Source organism: Lemur catta, chromosome 6 (assembly GCF_020740605.2).
Source record: "Lemur catta isolate mLemCat1 chromosome 6, mLemCat1.pri, whole genome shotgun sequence".
Taxonomy (NCBI): Eukaryota; Metazoa; Chordata; class Mammalia; order Primates; family Lemuridae; genus Lemur; species Lemur catta.
The window spans coordinates 98,696,138-98,717,714 of NC_059133.1; the positions used below are offsets into that span (position 1 = coordinate 98,696,138).

At 38.0% G+C, this 21,577-nt stretch overlaps 1 protein-coding gene across 3 annotated transcripts in view; it reads right to left on the reverse strand.

Annotated features, from left to right (window-relative positions):
* Positions 1-21,577, reverse strand: part of ADIPOR2 (adiponectin receptor 2) — a 70,150-nt gene that overhangs the window by 12,953 nt on the left and 35,620 nt on the right. For 2 of the 3 annotated variants that reach the window (XM_045554651.1, XM_045554652.1), the window contains exon 3: positions 2,525-2,644. In XM_045554651.1, coding sequence (XP_045410607.1) covers positions 2,525-2,644 — 120 coding nt within the window. Of the gene's footprint in view, positions 1-2,524; positions 2,645-20,333; positions 20,433-21,577 lie in introns of those variants that run through there. The other variant, XM_045554653.1, reaches the window with a different exon arrangement.

The window sequence follows — 21,577 nt, forward strand, 5'->3', positions numbered from 1 at the left end:
GAGGCAGGGAAGGGAGGGGGGGGCGGAGAGGGAGAGGGAGAGGGAGAGGGAGAGGGAGAGGGAGAGAGAGAGAGAGAGAGAGAGAGATACACTAAGATACTGAATTTTTTATATCTAATTTGAATTCATTAAGACCATCATTGTTGAGATTAACCTTACAAAATGTTGCTACTCTATTTTAATTAGGGAGAATTTTATTTTCTCTAAGAGGAAGAAATCAATCTTTACATCTTCAAGGCAGTTCACAATGTACAAATAGCTCTGCTATGACTGTATCAAAAGTGCTATTGTCTTACCACACATAGACAAATATTCAAATGCTCCCTTTTTATATTCAGAAAGAATATGTTGGGTTTCTTACCAGTTATACACTCATATAACATCACAGTGATTTTTCCCATTGTTTCTAAACAAACATTCTAGTGGTCTAAATACTGAGCCATGGAGCTATACTTTCCTGATTACACTGCAATTAGTGACACATTCAACAGACACTGTACCCTCTTTCTCAACCTGGAGCCATATACAGTCACCCAAATGCCAACACAAATAGGAATCCTGTACTCCCTGGAATAAAAGAATAGAATCACAGCTTAGCCAAAGACATATTTATTTGTAAGCTTGACAAAGACACTGTCTATATCAAACATCTTAGCAATGATCTAGTGGGTTTGTATTAGATCATAAAATGCACAAAAATAATTTTTTTAAAAAAACTACCCAGGGCACACTTCCTATTCCCACATAGCCTTGGTTATGCTGGTAAATAGCAAAAACTGAAGTCTGGGGGAAAAAAAGACCAAGAGAGCAAACCTGGAAACTCTAAAGACTAAATTATTTCCCTTAATCCTGTAAGTAAAGCTTTTCCAAAAGGGAAGGTACAACAGCAAGGTCACAAGATGCCTCATTTTAAATTGTCTCTGTTTACTTGCTTCCAATCCAAGAAACAGAATCCTTGCGTCACTGGACACGGCTGGCTTCCAAGTGCAGTCAGTTGTGCTGCCACAGGCGGCAGAGCCACATTGGAGAACACTGTGCCACAGAATGCTGCTGCTGCTGCTCCCAGCAAAGTGCTAGGGGGTATTCGCCACACTCGTTTTTCTTCAGTAAATCATAGTTTGTAGTAAACAAATGCCTCGCCCTATTTATTCTCCCATTAGCTGTTAAACTGAAATTTTTATTTGCCTTACTCTGCTCTGAGTTCAGAAAGGGAGGACAAAAAGGCAGTTAAGTCAACTACAGTACTCCGCTGATCTATAAATATTAAAATGCCCCAGTGGCCCAGACATTAAATTTGCAACTTTGAGAGATTTCTTCACACCAAATTTGCTTTTTGAAAACCAAAATCTATCCTTTGTATCCCTCTGTGCAAATTATCCTGAGACAGCAATCACTAGAACGGATCTATTGTTTTTGCTTTGCTTTTTCTTCACCAATTTGCAAGCACTGTTTAAAATTTCCTGGGTTCTTTGTAGACCCATAAATGTTTATACACCACCCCTAACCCTACTGGGTATACCTAATGTGTATGCCACCCCTAACCCTACTGGCCTTTAGTCTTGGAAGGGACATCTATGTTCAGATCATAATGTTCTCTTCTCATCACCTGGTCCAAGATACTGTATTCTAAATCAACTGACCCCAATTATTCCCAGCATCATTGTGAATGTAGAAAAACCTAAATTTAGTTTTCAGGATCTAAGACTATGTGCATAATAAGTTTTGGTTTCATAAAACCCACAAAAAGCTACGTGTCACAAAAATTCCTCTCTGAATAATCAAGAATTCTCCAGAAATGTTTAATAAATGAATTTATATACCCCTACAGACAGACTGACTTATGTTAACTAGATCATACCTGCTACAGCCCTTACTGATCTGATTAATCAAATACCTATAAATTTATCAGTGTCTCTCTTTTCTCTAAGCAAGCAAACTCAATTCTAGTTACCACTTTAGGGGAAAAAAGAAAAATCCCATAGTAGGTCCTAGGGAATCAGACAATGAATTCGAAGAAAAACCTTAGAGACAGAAAATATACAAGATGAACTGAAAATGGCAAATGTGCGTGAAAACTGGGAAATTTCTATCTGTAGTTTTGATTACCCACAGAATCCCTAGAAAGAATAGCATGTTTACCATTGCAGTCAAACAGCAGAATAGATTCAAGGGACTTGGGGGTGGTATTTACATATCTCCAGGCATCAACCTCTTCTAATTTTGTTTCATCTTATCTTGTCAAAACTATCAATTAGACATTTACTCTGTTAACCTATATCAGGGAAGGTTTGTTTCCCCAGTGGATATTCTAGCTTGATCAGAACTTTATCATAGCTGCTGCAAGCAAACAAATGTACTGTGTCTTGAACAGGGTTAAAGTCATAAGACTGCCTCTGTCCCCATTCTGCCACAGATCTTCCCCAAAGCAAACCAAAGGCTAAAGTACTCCCACTCTCTTTAAAGGTTTCTATTTGAGAAGGGTTAAATAATATAGCATACACATGGTAAGAAATTGCAATCTTACCTTACAAACAAACTCTTCCATTCTTTCCATAGCATGATGGGCTTGTAAGAGAGGGGACATACCCATAAACCCCTCATCTTCCTGAGAAGCTTCATCACTGCACTCATGTTCCTCAGAGCTCTGCAAGGCAATCATAGAAACAGTCAAGGACAGAGACCAGGAGCCAAATGACATAATCAATATGCAAGAAAGCAGCATAAATAAAATTCTTACAAGGCCAAAACAAGGCCTCAGAAAACTATCAACAATATAGCAAGTAAAGTTAGTTTATTATAGAATTATCAGTATTAAAAATGAACACTAGTTACCCAGTTCATTCTCTGACAGATGAATGAACTGTCTTACTACAACTGTTTTCTTAATTTGTTTTAGTAGCAAATTCCTGGAGTGGCTTTAGTGGTTTGCTATTTGTTTTAAGAATTACTTTCATAGACCTCATAATATTATATAAAGTTGAGAATTACTGAATCCCATATGGTATATATAAAATAAATAACTGCAATACAATGTGGTAAGCACTCCAGTGGCAAAAAAAAGGAGAAAAACATTTACTGAACTTTTAAGGTATGTCCAACATAGAGGAAAGGGCTTTATTTAGCTCATCTAACTTAATACTGACAACCACCTTATTAAATATTCTTATCCCCATTTAAAATGTAAGAACATTAGGCAAAGAGGTTAAATAAGTTGCCCAAGGTTAAAGCTAGTAAAGTGGAAAAGTCAAAAATCCAAAACCCATTGTCTTTCCACATTCTTGAGGAAATGATTGATTTGTCTGGGGAAATGGAGCAAGAAGTGACAATCTGGTAAGGTCTTAAAATTTAAGATTTCTGTTTCCAGACCAAGCTTCACACCAGTTTAGACAGAATGATGCTGTGAGCAGGGCAACAGACTAGGAGTCAGGAGGCCCACGTAGTAAGACCAGTTATACCAATAACATCCATGGATCTTTCCTACAGGTCAATCTTCTCATTTATATCTAAAAGGAGGCATTTAAACAATCTCTATAGTCTTCTACATCTCTAAAATTCTGTGATTCTGTCACTCAATAATGACAGCATAAGAGAATTGTAATTCCATACCTAACCAAGAGTCTGCTAAACAGTGCTGCTAATATGACTGCATGAAGATATGAACTGATCCTCTACCTCTAATCAGAAAATTAGTCGATAAGAATGAACACACAGAGACGATAAATCATCTGCCACACTCTGAATCTGAACATGTTTAAAAAGAAATTTTGAGATTTTATTTTCCTGCTCTTCACTTTACAGGATATTAACCAGGGGCTATGATGCAGAATGTGAGACATGTTACGCACCCAATCTCTGAATTTATTTTTTAAAAAGTACATTCTCCAAGAAAACTACCTTGGATCTGCCTCCCTACTATTCCTACCAATAAAATATCCTCAGTCTTTGCTTACCTAACACTTGCCTATCTATCCTTCAATGCCTAGCCCATCATATTTCCTGTTTAAAACCCTTCCCTAACTACCGCAAACTAGTTTCTCAACCTTTCTTTCATTATTGTCACTCTCCACCCCACAAGTATTTTTAGGTTGCCTCCCTCATCCCAATGAAATTTTAACAACACAGATATCCTATCTATTTATGTACTGTAGCCCAAAACCACAGGAATATTTAATAGTCCCCCACCACCAAGAACCATATACATACAGAGAATATATATCCTACCTAACCCACAGCAACTGCCTCCTCTTCTGAACTTCTTTAGCACTTAGGTCTGTGCTAAAGCCCTTCATTTGACAACAGTATCTGACTGTTGCTCTTGTTTCCTTGGCTTTTGGTCGTTTATTTAATGTTTGATAGAAATTTACTTTTTTAGTGTATCATTTCCTAAACTAGATTTTAAGTGTCTGTTTGTCCTCTTCCCCTTGGCTCCCAGAATATACTTACACAGTGGCTAATTTAATTAATGCTTTAAAAGATTTAATAATAAATTAAAAAGGACTATGCCTAATTAGCCATAAAACAAAAATGATAAAGTTTCATCAAACACCAATTATATGAAAACTGAAAATAGGCAACAGCTTGAAATGATCAGCAGATTGATTTTAAAATATAAAATTAGGCCGGGCGCGGTGGCTCACGCCTGTAATCCTAGCACTCTGGGAGGCCAAAGCAGGTGGATCGCTCGAGGTCAGGAGTTCGAGACCAGCCTGAGCAAGACCGAGACCCTGTCTCTACTAAAAATAGAAAGAAATTATCTGGCCAACTAAAAAAAAATATATAGAGAAAAAATTAGCCGGGCATGGTGGCACATGCCTGTAGTCCCAGCTACTTGGGAGGCTGAGGCAGAAGGATTGTTTGAGCCCAGGAGTTTGAGGTTGCTATGAGCTAGGCTGATGCCACGGCACTCTAGCCCAGGCAATAGAGTGAGACTCTGTCTCAAAAAAATAAATAAATAAAAATAAAATAAAATAAAATATAAAATTATACATAAAATATAAAATAGCTCAAAATAGTAATAAATATTCAACGTGTATTTGATTCTTTACAAAAAGAAACAAAAACAAGGATTCAATCTTTATTCTCATACAAATAAATTATGTCAGCAGTTTCAAAACTACAAGTAAGTACATAAAACAGAACCATGGTTAAATGTTTTCTGTACTGTCATAAGCAAAACCTGATGAAACTGCAGTCTGAATGAATGGGATTACTTACAATCAGTAATTTGGGTTATCAGGCGAAATGCAGTTGGATCCACAGAGGATTACCGATAGGAAAAGGTTAGGAAGCCTCAATGACAAAAGAAAGGGCATTTCACTCACCTAACCATCTGTTAAAAGACTGATGTAAGGAAAAATGAGGATAGGGTGCCTCTTTCACTGGGCAGTCACTACTATATGGATCTACAGGAAAGAGAGATGAATGGTTCAACCAATCATAGGGAAGGAAGAGGAACAAGGACACTGCTGCTGGAGGAGGAACAGCTTCTTGTCCTTAGCAATGTTAATACCTGTTTCCTAAAAGAAAACAGAAGTATATGCAGAATGTATGGTCTGGGACGAACACCAGCCAGGAGTCAATAGCACTGTTTATTCATTCATCAAACATTTATTAAGTATGTTTTAGGAAAAGGTAGCTTATTATAATGAATTACGAGTGAGTTGAAGCCAGACAAACCTTGACTACTGATACACTCTGTAATCTTGGACAAGATTACATTAAATCTCTCTAAGCATTAGTTTCCTTACCTGTAAAATAGCTTTAACAATACTGTACTTACACTGCAGATCTGGCAGAAACTATGATAGGGCTTAGGACTCAGAAAGTGATAAATAAAAGACAGCCTTTATTATTATAATGATGGGCTAGGTACTAAGTACATTAAAGGTAGATATTTCAACCTAGTGGAAAAGATACACATGCATATGTAAATAAATAACTACAGCAAAGAGTTTAGAGAACTCTAGGTCTGATATAAAGACAAAATAATTAATTTTGGCACAATTTTTTAGAAAGGTAACATCTGAACCAAGCCCAGGAAAATGTATGAGTTCACAAGTCAGACATGATAGGGGAAAGGTAAGTCAGGAAAGGTAATAGCATGTATTCAAAAACACAGAGGAAAGAAAAAGCATGACACAAAGAATATGACAGTTTAACGTGGCTGCAGCAAAAAGTAAATGCGATGTGATGCTAAAAAATATGAAAACAACCCAAACGTCCATCAAAAGATGAATAAATAAAGTATGGCTTATACATACAATAGAATAATAAATAGCAATAAAAAATGAAGTTCTGATACATGCTGCCACATGAATGATCCTTGAAAACATTATACAAAGTAAAATATGTGACACTCAAAAGGACAAATATTTTAACATTCCACTTTCATAGAATAGGCAAATTCCTTGAGACAGAAAACAGATGTGAGGTTACCAGGGGCTAGAGGGAGGAGGGAATGGGGAGTTATTTCTTAGTAGGTTCACAGTTTCTGTTTGAGGTGATGAAAAATTTTGGAAATAAATAGTAGTAATGGTTACACAACGTGAATGTACTTAATATGCCACTAAATTGTACACTTAAAAGTGGTTAAAATGGCAACTTTTGGCTGGGCGTGGTGGCTTATGCCTGTAATCCTAGCACTCTGGGAGGCTGAAGCAGGAGGATCGCTCAAGGTCAGGAGTTCGAGACCAGCCTGAGCAAGAGCGAGACCCCGTCTCTACTAAAAATAGAAAGAAATTACCTGGACAACTAAAAATATACAGAAAAAATTAGCCGGCCATGGTGATGCACGCCTGTAGTCCCAGCTACTCGGGAGGCTGAAGCAGGAGGATCGCCTGAGCCCAGGAGTTTGAGGTTGCTGTGAGCTAGGCTGATGCCAGAGCACTCACTTTAGCCTGGGCAACAAAGTGAGACTGTGTCTCAAAAAAAAAAAGGGCAACTTTTATGTTATAGGCATTTTACCATAATAAAAACAGAAAAACAAAAGGTCCACAGCAGCATCATTCATAACAGTCAAAAACCAGAAACAATCTAATTATTTATCAATAAGAGAATGGATAAACAAGTGTGATATATTCGTATAATGGAATGCTTATTCAGAAATAAAAAAGAAACTACTTATATACAAAACAACATGACAACATGGATGAGTAGCAAATACATCAAGTGTAAGGAGACAAACATAAAGAATGTGTATAAATTCCACTTACATTAAGTTCAGAAACAGACAAATCTATTGTGATAGAAGTCAGAGAGCGGTTACATCTGGGGGTGGGGGGCAGATTACTAACTGGAAAAGGGCATGAGAGAAGTTTGGAAAGTGACAGAAATCATCTGAATCACTGTGTGGTGGTCATTCATATGTAAGTTATCGTACTATAAATTTAATTAACATTTGGGTATTTGTGTTTAAAGTATCCTTCAGTAGTAAGATGTTGTTTGTGTAGATTATTCCTCAATAAAATGCTTTTTAAAAAAGCAATGGGTTGCAGAGGAGGTACAGTTAGGTAGGAACCAGCTCTTTAAAGGCTTTCAATACTAAGGGACTTAAGGCTCTGCCCTGTAGGCAAGGCTGAGCATTTAAAGGACATGAGGTTGGGGCAAGCTGAACATTATTACTTTGGCAACAGAGAAAAGGCTAGATTAAGGAAGGGAAACTTTCAGGAAAGAAGGGAAGTTAGTTAAGAAAATACTTTAATAGTCTAAAGCAGTGGTTCTCAACTAGGGGCAATTTTGCTCCCCCCTCTATCCCCCACCCAAGACATTTAGCCATAGCTGGAGTCATTTTTACCTGTCACAAGCAGGGGGAATGCTACTGACATCTAGTGGGTAGGGGCCAGGATGCTGTTAAAACATCCCACAATGCACAGTCACAACAAAGAATTATCTAATCAAAATGTAAATAGTGGCTCAGAAACCCTGATCGAAGGAAATGACGAGAGGGTCTATACACCTCGCATTACATATGCCACTGTACGATGTTGTGTGTTCACATTAAAAAAAAATGTATTTCGTTACTGTGAAAAATGTTAAGAATAAGTGAGCTACTTACTACATGCTTACTAGTGCCAGGACTAAATAGTAAGCACTCATTCAAATAATTTAAAAAATACTCATTAAGCAGTTACCATATTGTATGAGGAATCTGAGGTTAAATGATTTGTCCAACGTCACATACCTAGAAAATGCCAAAATCAGAAGTTCAACTCATGTCCATATAGCTCCAAAGTTCATGCTTCATCCATTACATTCACATGGTTTTCTAGCTATAAAACTGCCCAATTTAGGGGATAATAAATAGACATTTGGCCAAAAGATGAGAACAAATACAGGCAGGCCTTGCTTGGCATAGCAGTGCAGGACAGTGAAAATGACTGTGCAGCCCAAACCATGCAAAGCAATCTTAATAATCTCAATGGGGAAAATGACTGTTCTATGACCTTAAAAAGTTTTATCAAAACATTAAAAAACTGTCAGTTTTAAATGTATAGGGAAATGAAAATAATAGCAAAACTAGTATTTATTTAGTATGCTATAATTTAAAACATTGAGAATCAAGTGTTTATTTGTAAAAAAAAAAAAAAGACAAAAAAACTTATCAAGAATAGTTTGAACACTGCTTACCTTTTCATATAACTTATGATATACTAAGTGCGCATCTGTTCTATGCCCTGGTAAACTGTCATACTCTTTTCTAAGTCTAGATCAGATTTCAACATTTTATTTTGTGCTTTTCATGTCATAAACATCTTAGTTTCTTTTATTTGACTTTTTTGCCAGCATTACTTCCTCTGGACATCTTCATCCTTTTTGTCACAAATACTTTACTAAATTCATTTACGTCGACAAGCTCACTTTCACTGAGTTCTTCTGTCTGTACATCTAGAATCTCTTCAATGACGGCAGTGTTAACATTCCCACTCAGCTATTTCCTCTATAACTCCATTTGTTTGATTTGACTTTCACTTTGAGCGTTATCATTTTCATTTCTTTGTTTCACTTTTATCTTTGTTGGCCAATTCCCTCTTTTGATTATAAATATTTGTAAAAAGTTAAAACTTTATTATTGGGAGACAAGGAAGCCACACAACAATGCACTTTGTTGCCCATACATTAACTAAATATCAAATGTGCAATAACCAGGCAATTACTGACAGTCTTAAAGAAGTGGCATGACTGGCAGCTGATGATAATGCACGTTTATTTGCACAATACCCTGTGGACTGAAAGCTAACGGAAAAGTTTTGTACTCTATGTAATTACTCACAGTACATATACCATAACTGAAATGTGAACCATATTGTTGAGGGGCTGGTGTTATTTAACTAAACCATGGTAACTGAAACTCATGCATATTGGAACCTTGCAAAGCAAGGACTACCTAAATGCATTTTCTCTTTCCATCTTTTACAACTGCCCTTTCTACCCAAAATGGTGCTTCTAAAAATGCTAATCACAATTCAGAATACTAGCCTATATGTAAGGCAGGAATTTCACTGTAGATTACATTTCTAAGATTTGTAACTACATCCAGCTTATCAGTATTTTTACTACTAAATACTACCAATTGTAATAATTCCATTTCTAGCCATCCAGTGTATGATATGAGGCAGAATATAAAACTGGTGGTCAGAAATGTTTACTTCAGTAAAGATAAATATTCACAAACATGTCCTCAAAAAATAAATGCCTAAAAATCTAGTCCACAATTAGCTACTTATTGTGTTTAATCATTATAGAGTTGCTAATTAGGGACCCACATGGTATCCACACGGTGTGGGTGGTAGTAAATGCAGTTCCCTGGTTAGAGGAATAAGGTGGTAGAATGAAATACTGGCTAGAACATAGGATAAAAAATAAGCTTTCCCTAGGGTACACAGGCAAGTTTATAGCTATGCCACACACTGATGGTTTGGAAAGCCTATGCTAGACACCATATTTAAAATAGTCTCTGTCTTCTAATATTAATTGCAAACAACCACCTTCTCATGAGTGGAATTTCTATTTCAATTTTCTATCCAGCAGGCACTAAAATAAACCATAATACCCAAAGATCTCTTTCAACAATAAATTTTATCTGCATTCAGATGATCACATAAGTCTTAAATACTTGCTATGTTTTGCTTCTCTTGTCATCCCTCTCACCATACCCTTACCAAAACAAATTATGAGGAAAAACAGACATTGGGAAAGATTAAACAATTAAAACTGAAGCTGCCAAGAATAAAGGCATAAAATTTAATTCTCCAAGGTTTTCTATGAATAAACCACTATATTTAAACTTGGAAAGGCCAATGCTTTGAAATGAGTATAAAGACATTGTTAAATATTTTCCCCCTCCTAGATTTAGTGAAGTTCATCCATCCGTGAGAAGACTGAATTAAAGTTGGTTGTCTTTCAAAACACAATGACACCTGACTCTGATGATCTGTCCAAAGTGCAACCTAAAATGACAATTTTCTAGAGTATATTTTACCTTTGGAAAGACAGAGAACTACAGTGATAAAGATAAAAGGCCCTTAAGGTCAGTCTAATATGAAAATAACTGACAAACCTATTTGGGTTACTAGACCAGCTCAGTTCAACAGAGTAATTCAGTTTAACAAATATTAAGATAATTAAAAATAAGATGAATAAAACATAGTCTTTCTTCTGCAGGCTTACAGTCTAACAAGGGGCTGAATTAGCCACATAAATGACTATCATAGAAATAAGGTACAGCTAGTTCAAAGATAGGTATTAGGGAGCTCAGGAAAGGCTGCATGAAGAACACAATTTTAGAAAGATGAGATAAAAGAAAATAACCAAGTGGGAAAAGCAAAAGTACCACCTTGAGGAAAGGAGACTAGCTTAGTTCAGCTGAAGCTTCAGTTACATTTGGGTAAGCAGTAAAACATAAATGACATACGTAAATGCTAGCTGAAGTCAGTACACAAAGTGCCACAGAGACCCACGATCATAACACCATGCACAATTAGAAGAGAAAGGTCAAAAAATGGTATAATACCCAGGGTTGGGAACAGAAAATCTTTAATGAAAATCTACCTCCCTTTATAGACGTCATTGCAAAGTGAGACCTTCTGCACTCACATGGCTTAAGTATGAGACCTATTTAAACATAACTTCTTGCCCAGGAAAGCAAAGATGTGAACCAGTAAATACCTTCATCATTACCTTTAGGAACTTCTCAACAATTCATTTAAATGAAAAATAAACTGCTCAACCAGACCCTTAGAACAATATATTGCTCAACTGGGCAAATGTGCTCACTAATCAAATATTTGCTTATCAACAGTTGGTCCAAGAATCCTAATCTATCTTATCACAAACTCTGCCCAATTCCAGTAAGTTCTCCATATTGGAAGACCTGCCACTTGAACCCAAATCCCAAAACCCTATATCCACCTATGACCTCTCATTTCTAAAACACTACTAGGACTCTTTAGGGCTGTGGTCCCCAATCCCTGGGCTGTGGACCAGTACTAGTCTGTGGCCATCCCGTGGAAAAACTGTCTTCCATGAAACTTAGGAAAAGAGTTGGGGGTGGGGCCACAGCAGGAGGTGAGCAGGCAGGCTAGCGAAGCTCCCCAAAGCTCCCCAAGCTCCCCAGTGTTCGTATAATCACCTGAGTTCTGCCTGCCCACCCCCCCCAACCCCGTCCCAGTCCACGGAAAAATTGTTTTCAATGAAACCAGTCCCTGGTGCCAAAAAGGTTGAGGACTGCTGCTTTAGGGTGGTGGTCACTCTTACGCAGTACGTAATAAACTTGGCTTAGTTTGACCCACAGGTTATTCTGATGGTCTTTTTGGCAAGTTGACAGACTGAAACCAGTCTTAAGTTTAGAAATTGGAAATGTGTAGTAAAGGCATTAACAAGCTGATATAGCTAACAAATAAAAACACAGGGATTAGCGGAAATCAAGGTATCTAAAAAAAAAAATGACAACTGAAGAATAAGCACTGATGGATGTATACCTGGTACCCTCCCAAACAGTAAGTACAATACCCAGTCTATATGAACATTCATCCTGGCCCGTCTGGAAATATATATACTCTTTGTATTCACTAGGTCTTTCCATCAAAGCTTGATGGAAAAGATCTTTAAAATCATCCAATTTTTAAAAATTCTCACATAGCAACTCTCTCTAATCTTAAGTGAATTTCCTAAGCAGATTTCCCCATGAAAATAAGATGAAGTGACTGACAGGAGCATATTTACAAGTTAGCTTTCTTATAATAAACTAATATACAGTGTGGCATTCTTGAGTTTGGTTAAAGTAAACCAATTCAAGAGAATAAGTTCTAGGTTGAATGAATAAAAGTTAGCTCCTAATCTCCCAATTTATGAAGAAGAACCTGGAACAGAGGAAAAGTAGGACAATCATAAAGGGTGATCTCTTTATTTGGCCTAATACCTCAGAGACTTCAGGGGGGAAAAAAAACATAAAATTGAAGATCCGGAAAAACTCGTTTGAAATGCCACATTTATATATTTGTCCAAAAGCTTATAAAATGCTAAACTCTAAACTTCAGCAAATATAGTCAAAAGAGCACAGGATTTAGGGTCAGAAGCCTAGAGGCAATGGTCTAACCATTTCAACCAACAATATACAACATTACACGAAACTTGAATCTAATACAAATTTCAAAAAGAATTTTGGATGATGGAAGAATATTGGACCAGGAGTCTAATGATCTAGAGTTTAGGCCCTAGCCATCTAGGCTTACTTGCAGGTTCAGACATCAGTATATGCCAGTGTATACTCAATAAATGTTAACTATTATTACTACTATTCCCTAAAAGCATCATATTATTTCTTGCTTCTGAGTCTTTACATCTGCTGCTCCCTTTGTCTAGAATGTTCTTTAGTCCTTTCTCGTAGATAAGTATGAAACTCAAGTTTTTCCTGCCCTGATCTCACTTGCAGCTGGAGTTGCCCCCATAGTACCCTATGCATACAATCACACAGCACTCACCACAAATGTACTGATTTATCTGTCTCTCCAACTGAATCAGTGGTTCCCAACTTTTTTGGCACCAGAGACTGGTTTCATGGAAGACAATTTTTCCATGGATGTGGGGGGAGGAGGGTGATGATTTCAGTATGATTCAAGCACGTGACATTTATTGTGCACTTTATTTCTAGTATTTCTACTATTATTACATTGTCACCTGCCACTCACTGATAGGGCTTCGATATGAGTCTGCAAGCAATTGATTTATTACGGTCTCTGTACCGTCAAACCTCTCTGCTAATGATAATCTGTATTTGCAGCCACTGCCCAGCATTAGCATCACTGCCTCAGCTCCACCTCAGACCATCAGGCATTAGATTCTCATAAGAAGTGTGCAACCTAGATCCCTCACATGTGCAGTTTACAGTAGGGTTTGCACTCCTGTGAGAATCTAATACAGCAGCTGATCTGACAGGAGGTGGAGCTTATGTGGTGATGCCAGCAATGGGGAGCGGCTATAAATGCTGACGCAGTTTTGCTGGCTTGCTCCCCCACCCACTGCTCAGCTCCTCCTGCTGTGCAGCCTAGTTCCTAACAGGCCACAGACCAGTACCAGTCTGAGGCCTGCGGGCTAGGGACCGCAAAACTAAATGATATGCTCTTTAATGGCAGAAAACATGTCTTCTCTTTGCACGTCCAAAGTGCCAATACATGGTAAAGAAATTAAAAACATCTGTAGAAAGATTAGAAGCATGCATGTGTCTACTAAACTAAATGACACAGGAGCCCTTCCACTCTTGTCATCTAGGAACCAAATTTGGGTACTTGAAACAAAGTTGGTTCTATTTAATAGAAGAAATTAGTAAGTCAGAAAAGGAAAAGCTGGTAGGGGAAGAGGACAGGTTAAATTAGTTCAATTTGAAAAAAATTTTAACAGTTACAAGTCCAATAAAGAGGCCAGTACTAATACAACAGATTTAGAAATCATCTTTGTGAAAAGACTGTTGAAGTCAAGGGTAAGCTCAGGATGTGTTTATTAGGATTTACCGCAATTAATCAATAGAGTACTATTACCAAAGAAGGACAGGGTAACAGAATTATTATGTATTGTACACTAACTATATGCCAGACACTGTACTAAATGCTTTTTACAAATTAAATAATCAAAGCCTCACAACAACTTTCTGAGATGAGTATTTCTATTCCCATTTTATTAAGTGGAAATCTAGATCAAGTGTGGTAAATGAAGGAAAGGAAGCTAAGAGAAGTTACACAGCTCTAAGTATTATCTTGATTCCCAACCTAATGACACTATCTTGGATCATTACTTCAATAATTATGGAAGTCTATATGCACATTAAATAGTGTCTGTGGACTGAATAAATGTCTCATATTCATAACAAAGTAGTAAGCGATACTACTTTCCAAATACAGGTAGGTATTACAGTGATTTACTAAATACAAATTCACTAAGATGAACTAAAATTCACAGTTAATTTCTATGGCGTATTTTTTCAAGCTAATATTAAAAATGTGACTATAATGTAGTGAGGTTGGTAAATATTTCTGATGTTTAAAGAGGGAACTGGATCACCTTCCTGACCCAGTAATTCCACTCCTACGTATGTAGCTAACAGAAATGCATATATATGTTCACCAAAAACAAGTACTAGAATGTTCACAGTAACACTATTTATAGTGTTTCCAAATTGGAAACAACCCAGGGTTGACTGCCTTCAACAACAGAATGAATAAACAAAATGTGGTACAGTAACACAATGAAATACTACAGAGCAATGAATATGAACAATATACAGCTACCCCCAGAAAATATGGATGAATTTCGCAAACATGATGCTGAGTGAAAAAAGCCAGATACAAGAATACACACAGAATGATTACAATGAGATGAAATACAAAAACAAGCAAAATTAATCTGTCCCATAAGGCTTCTTCAGGAATGAATGAGATGATACATGCAAAAGAGCTCAGAAAATTGCCTCATACATTGTAAAGGATCGATAAAAACAAGCTATCATTCTTGTGATAAATAATAAGAATGCATTTATTCTATCATAGACTGAAGAAGTGTTAAGTTTCCCTGAACACTCAAAGAATATACCCCAATGTTCTCTTTCTGCACATCTCTTCACAGAAACTACCTGAGACCATTTAGACATAGAACTTTAAATTTAGTGTTGATAAATTTATTCCATAGGCCAATCAGACACTGAGTTAGAATCTGAGAATACAGGGGTAAACAAAAAGGCAAGATTCCTGCCACCATGGAACTTAGAAGTCTACAAGTAAAAATAATTATTAAACATATAATCACACAAATACACAAGTTGTAATACATACTGTGATGGAAAATAAAAGGTAACAATTGATTAAAGGTAACAATGGGAAACCTGATACAGGATGAAGTACGGGTAGAGAACTTAACCTGAATACTAAAGGATGAGCAGTTATCCAAAGGTGTGGGGCTAAGAACACTCCCAAGCAGAGGCAAGAGCCCTGTTTGAAGGCTCTGAAGCTGGAAAGGGCCCAGCCTGTTTAAAGAACTGAAATAAGACCAGCATGGCTGCAGCTCAATGAACATGGAGGAGAATGTCCTGAAATGAAGTTGGAGAGACAGGGCAGCAATGAGATCATGCAGGACCCTACAGGTTAGAGAAAGGAGTTGGGACTGTACCCCGAGTTTGTGGTCCCCAAACCCCAGGCCGCCGAATGGTACCTGGCATGCCCTGTTAGGAACCGCACCAGCAGGAGGTGAGCCCAGGCTGGGCAGGCTGGGTGAGTGAAACTTCATCTGTGTTTACAGCCACTCCCCATCACTCACATCACCACATAAGCCCCGCCTCCTGTCAGATCAGCAGAGGCATTAGAGTCTCACAGGATGGCAAACCCTACTGTAAACTGCGCATTCGAGGGATCTAGGTCGTGTGCTCCTTGTGAGAATCTAATGCCCGATGATCTGAGGTAGAGCTGGGGTGGTGATGCTAGCACTGGGGAGTGGCTATGAATACAGAGGTTTGACTGCACAATAAATGTGATATGCTTGAATCATCCCGAAACCACCCCCCGCCACAGTCCGTGGAAAAACTGTCTTCCACGAAACCGGTCCTTGGTGCCAAAAACGCTGCGGACCACTGCCCTAAGGGCAATGGGAAGAAAATGAAGAATTTTAAAAATGGGAATGGCGTAATAAATTTTGAATTTTTAAGAACTCTCTCTAGGAACTATGTGAAGAATATAGTGGACAGGAACAAGAAACAAAATACAAAGTCCTGTCAGATCTATTCCCGATGGGAGGTGATGGCTTAGACTAAAGTAGTGGCAATACAAATGAAGTAGACAATTAGAAGTTGAATTGCCATTTTATAATAGGTTTGAGGCCAGGGGCAGTGGCTCACGCCCGTAATCCTAGCACTCTGGGAGGCCGAGGCAGGTGGATCGCTCGAGGTCAGGAGTTCGAGACCAGCCTCAGCAAGAGCGAGACCCCCGTCTCTACTAAAAATAGAAAGAAATTATCTGGCCAACTAAAATATATATAGAAAAAATTAGACGGGCATGGTGGCACATGCCTGTAGTCCCAGCTACTCGGGAGGCTGAGGCAGAAGGATTGCTTGAGCCCAGGAGTTTGAGGTTGCTGTGAGCTAGGCTGACGCCACGGCACTCTAGCCAGGGTGAAAGAGTGAGACTCTGTCTCAAACAAAAAAAAAATAATAGGTTTGAATTTAGCTGCTATTTCCAAATTCTCCAAAGAGGTTAACAGAGGCAGGTCTGGTCTCCTGATAAGAGCTCAAGAGTAAACTGTGACCACAGTGAGATACCACTTCACACCCACCAGGATGGTTATATTCAAAAATATAGTAATAACTGTTGGTGCACATGTGGAAAAAGTAGAAACCTCATACATTGTTGGCTGGACTATAAATTGGTACAGCTGCTATGGAAAACAATTTGTTTCTCAAAATATTAAATATAGAGTTCACATATAACCCAGAAAAATCCCTCCTGGGTATATTCCCAAGAGCATGGTCCACAACCTTTTTGACACCGGGGGCAGGTTTCGTGGAAGACAGTTTTTCTGCAGACAAGGGGTGGGGAGGGTGTTGCCACCCTGGCTCTACCTCAGATTTTCAGGCATTGGATATTCATGAGGAGCACGCAACCTGGATCCCCTGCATGCACAGTCTGCAGTGGGGTTCGCGTTCCTGAGGGTCCGATGCCCCTACTGATGTGATGGGGGGGTGGGGCTCAGGTGGTGATGCAAGCAATGGAGAGCAGCTGTGGGGGCAGGTGGGGCTTCACAGGCTCACCTGCTGCTTGCCTCCTGCAGTGCGGCCAAGGGATGGGGGTGAGGGGTTGGGGACTGCAGCCCAAGAGAAATGAAAACATATGTCCACACAAAACTTGTACGTGAATGACAATAGCAACATTATTTAAACAGAACAAAAGTGGAAACAACTCAAGTGTCCATCAACTGATTATTGGATAAATAAAATATAGCTGTGGTCCCCAACCAGGGCCGCAGACTGGTACCTGTCTGTGGCCTGTTAGAGACCGGGCTGCAGAGCTCCCTTGCCACCCTGCTTCCCTCCACCCAGTCCATGGAAAAATTGTCTTCCATGAAACTTAGGAAAGGGGGGCTGCACAGTAATAGATCAGTAACTAAAAATAGAACAATTGTACTATAATAAAAGCTATATAAATATGGTCTCTCACTCAAAGTATCTTATTGTACTGTATTCACCCTTCTTTTTGTGATCTATCCACCTTACAACGAATGGGGCTACTAAGTGACTAATGGGCAGGTAGCATCTACAGTGTGCATACAATAGACAAAGGGATCACTCACGTCCTAGGTGGGGCCAGATAGAGCAGGAAGGCATGAGATTTCAACATACCACCCAGAATGGCATAAAATCTACTTATGAATTGCTTATTTCTGGAATTTTCCACTTACTATTTTCAGACCCACAGCTGACCACAGGTAACTGAAACCAAGGAATGCAAAACCACAAAATGCAAAACCATAAATAAGGAAGAACAGATGTATATCCATCCATACAATGGAATATTTTTAGTAACAAAAAGAAAGGAAGTACTGATGCATGCTATGATACAGATGAACCTTAAAAACATGCTAAGTAAAAGAAGCCAGACACAAAACACCACATATCATCTGATCTCATGTATAAAAAAAAAAAAAAAAAAGAACTCCAGAACTGGCAAAGGCACAGAGACAGAAAGTAGACTAGAGGTTGCCTAGGGTTAAGAGATGGGGATGGGGAGAAATAGCAAACAGGTAAGTGATTTCTTCTGGAGATGATAAAAATGGTCTGAAGTTAGACTGGAGTGATAGCTGTGGCCTATTAGGGACCAAGCTGCAGTGACTCTACAGTCAACTCTGTGACTATACTAAAACCATCAAACTGTACACTTTGGTGAATGGGTGAATTTTATAGTATGTGATCTATCTCAATAAAAACAGTTTTTTAGGCCAGGTGCAGTGGCTCACGCCTGTAATCCTAGCACTCTGGGAGGCTGAGGCCAAGGCGGGAGGATCCTTTGAGCTCAGGAGTTCGAGACCAGCCTGAACAAGAGCAAGACTCCGTCTCTGCTAAATACAGAAAAATTAGCTGGGCATGGTCGCACACACCTGTAGTCCCAGCTACTCGGGAGGCTGAGGGAGGAGGATCACTAGAGCCCAGGAGTTTGAGGTTGCTGTGAGCTATGATGATGCCACTCCACTCTAGCCAGGGTGACAGAGTGAGACTCTGTCAAAAAATGAGTTTTTAAAAAACTGTCATGAGTAAATGTGATGTTTTCCTTTAACAAACAGCAAATAAATCTAACTTTATATCCCTAATATTCCTCAGTGTAAGATTTGTCTCTTTGCAAAGCATGTTCCTGAGAAGTTTTTAATACATTAAATATTTTAAATAAAACAAAGCTATAACTTTAGGCACTAGTTTTTAAATAGTAGTGAGCATCTTAGTCATTTGTGAAACTTTTTAGGAAATGTGCTGCCAAAGTAGCACACTTGTGAAACTTTTTAAAATTACATACACATCCAGAACCCAAAGATTCTGAATTTATAGGTCTGGAATGAAATCCTGGCATTTGCATATTCTTTAAAGGGCCATATGTGACCAAGTGAGCACTCCTAACAGATTCACTGATTTAAAGGAACCTGGTGGTAAGTAAACATTTGTACAAAAAGATATAGCACTCTACAATGCACGTAAATTACCCTAAACCTAATTTTGTAAGTTCAGAATTTCACTTAACTTGTTTTAAATTAAAAAAAGAAAAACCTCGTTGCCTGTTTTATTACACTTTTATCCTTAGGCATGATTGGGATTTGACACAACTTAAGAGAATTTAAGGGCTCTCAATCATATTTTCAAAGAAGCCTAAGCAATCTAGTTAAATTCTACATCTTAGGAGGGAAAAAACACTCAAAGAAAAGGATGCTAAATCATCAGAAATGTGAAAGACTCCACCATATTTGTTTTATTTGCTTTTAAAATAAACATTAAAAAGTTAGAATGCAAAATTACTCTGGCCTCACAGAAAACAAGGTGTGTAACAATTTTGTCAAAAAACAAGACCAACTGTTGAATCCAACCTCTGGGTTCAACAAAAACACTCAGGGGCAGGGTTTGGAATTCAGAAACAGTAAGTCAATCTGGTGCCAATTCTGATAAAGGCAGCTTTGTTCAGCAGAAAGAACGGTCAGAAGACTTGTAGCACGTGCTCTCACTTAGCCATGTGACCTTGTGCAAATTACTATACTAACCCTTTTAAATCCTACTTTCATCCACTTTCAAAAAGAGATCATATCTGTTCTTCCTACTTCAGAGTACAGTTTTGAGAAGCAAATGAGATAATGTCTGTGAAAGTGCTACATAAAAATTAGGGCATTATCATAAATAGAATTATTGAGAAGGATACACTTTATCCTTCTGATATTTCTGATATTTCAACTTCAAAACTCAAAATTATAATATAAGAAATGAATCCTTTTTCCAGACACACACAAAAAAATCAGTATATGGAACTCTTCAAGTCATAAAGATATTAGTATTTTGCCTTTAATTTCAGACTCAAAATTGCACAGTTTTCTGTAACTCTGTCCCCCGTCTTCTCTTAGCTTCCATGCTTACTATACACTAACCCTGAAATTTATAGCAAGGAACAGTACTGTTTATTGTTTCAGTAGGGAACAGAAGTTGTAATGAACGGGGAGAAGGGCCAAGGGAGGATCAAAACAGAAGAAAAGTTTTCCTTGCTTAAATAATCAATAATATTAATAAATTTTCTACTGAAACTATCTTCCAAGTAGGTAGTACACACAAATCATACCAGTCTCTCCATAAACCACCTTCTCTTTTTCAGCAAAGAACTTCAACTCCAAAGAGAAACAACATAAAGGACAAATTATCATTAGGAACAAAAAAACTCAATTTCCTCATTGATAAATTGAAGAAGGCAAACAAGATGATTTCAGGGGGCCTTTTCAGCTCTAACATTCCACAATCCATGGATCAGATCCTCTCACTCTTTGACTCCTCACAGCAAATCTGTTAAAACAGACAGGAAGAAAAAATGGTTCTTTTGTTCATAATGCTGACTTTTGGGTTAGGTCTAAGATTAAAGGAAAATCAAATACATATTTTCTATGCAATATAATGAATTCATTCATAAGGATGAAAAAAATCACATTTACTTATTAATGAAATAAAAAACATAAATATCATCTTTAGAAGATACCACTCTATCCAGTGAAGATAGTAAACAAACAAAAAAAAAACAGTATAACAACAAACAAAATCAATGAATGTGAATCTGATCAAAAGGGACTGGGTGGGCAAATTCTGGACTCTAAAAACATATTTTATTATTTCATAGCTAAAATGTGGTATGTTCTTCAGGCTGGGTTCTTAGGGCCCTCCTCTCTTCACTCTCCCCCTCTGAAGTAACCTTAACCATTTCAGTAGTTTTAAATATCATTTATATGTACTACATCAGCACAGATCTCTCTTTGGAATTCCAAACTCACACCCAACTACCTTCTTGACATATCCACGAAGATGGCTCACAGGCATTTCATATTTAACTTGGACAAAAATAGCAAACTCTTGATCCTCCCACCTAAACCTGCTTCACACCCAAACTTGTCCTCTCAGAACATAGTTTTTCCACTCTCAGAATGTGGTTATCATACCTCCATCAATTCAGTTACTCACATGATACCTCAAAGTCATTCACATCACTTCCTTCTCCTTCAAACCATTACATCTAATACACCAGCAAATCCTGCCAACTCTACCTCCAAAGCACAGCTTACATTTATCCACTTCCTGCCAGTTTCCTTATCACCATCGACCCAGATTAAGCTACCAAAAAACTTCCACGAATTTCTGTAGCAGCTTTCTAACTCATCTCCAAGTTTCTCTTTCCCTTAACTACCTCCATAATCAACTATCTTCAAATAAGAGTTAAAAGGTCATCTTTTCAGGATGTGCATGAGCTCTTATCACTTCCTTGCTTAAAACCTTCCCATGGCCTACAATGCACTTTCTCCAGATCATGGTCTACAAGGGCCC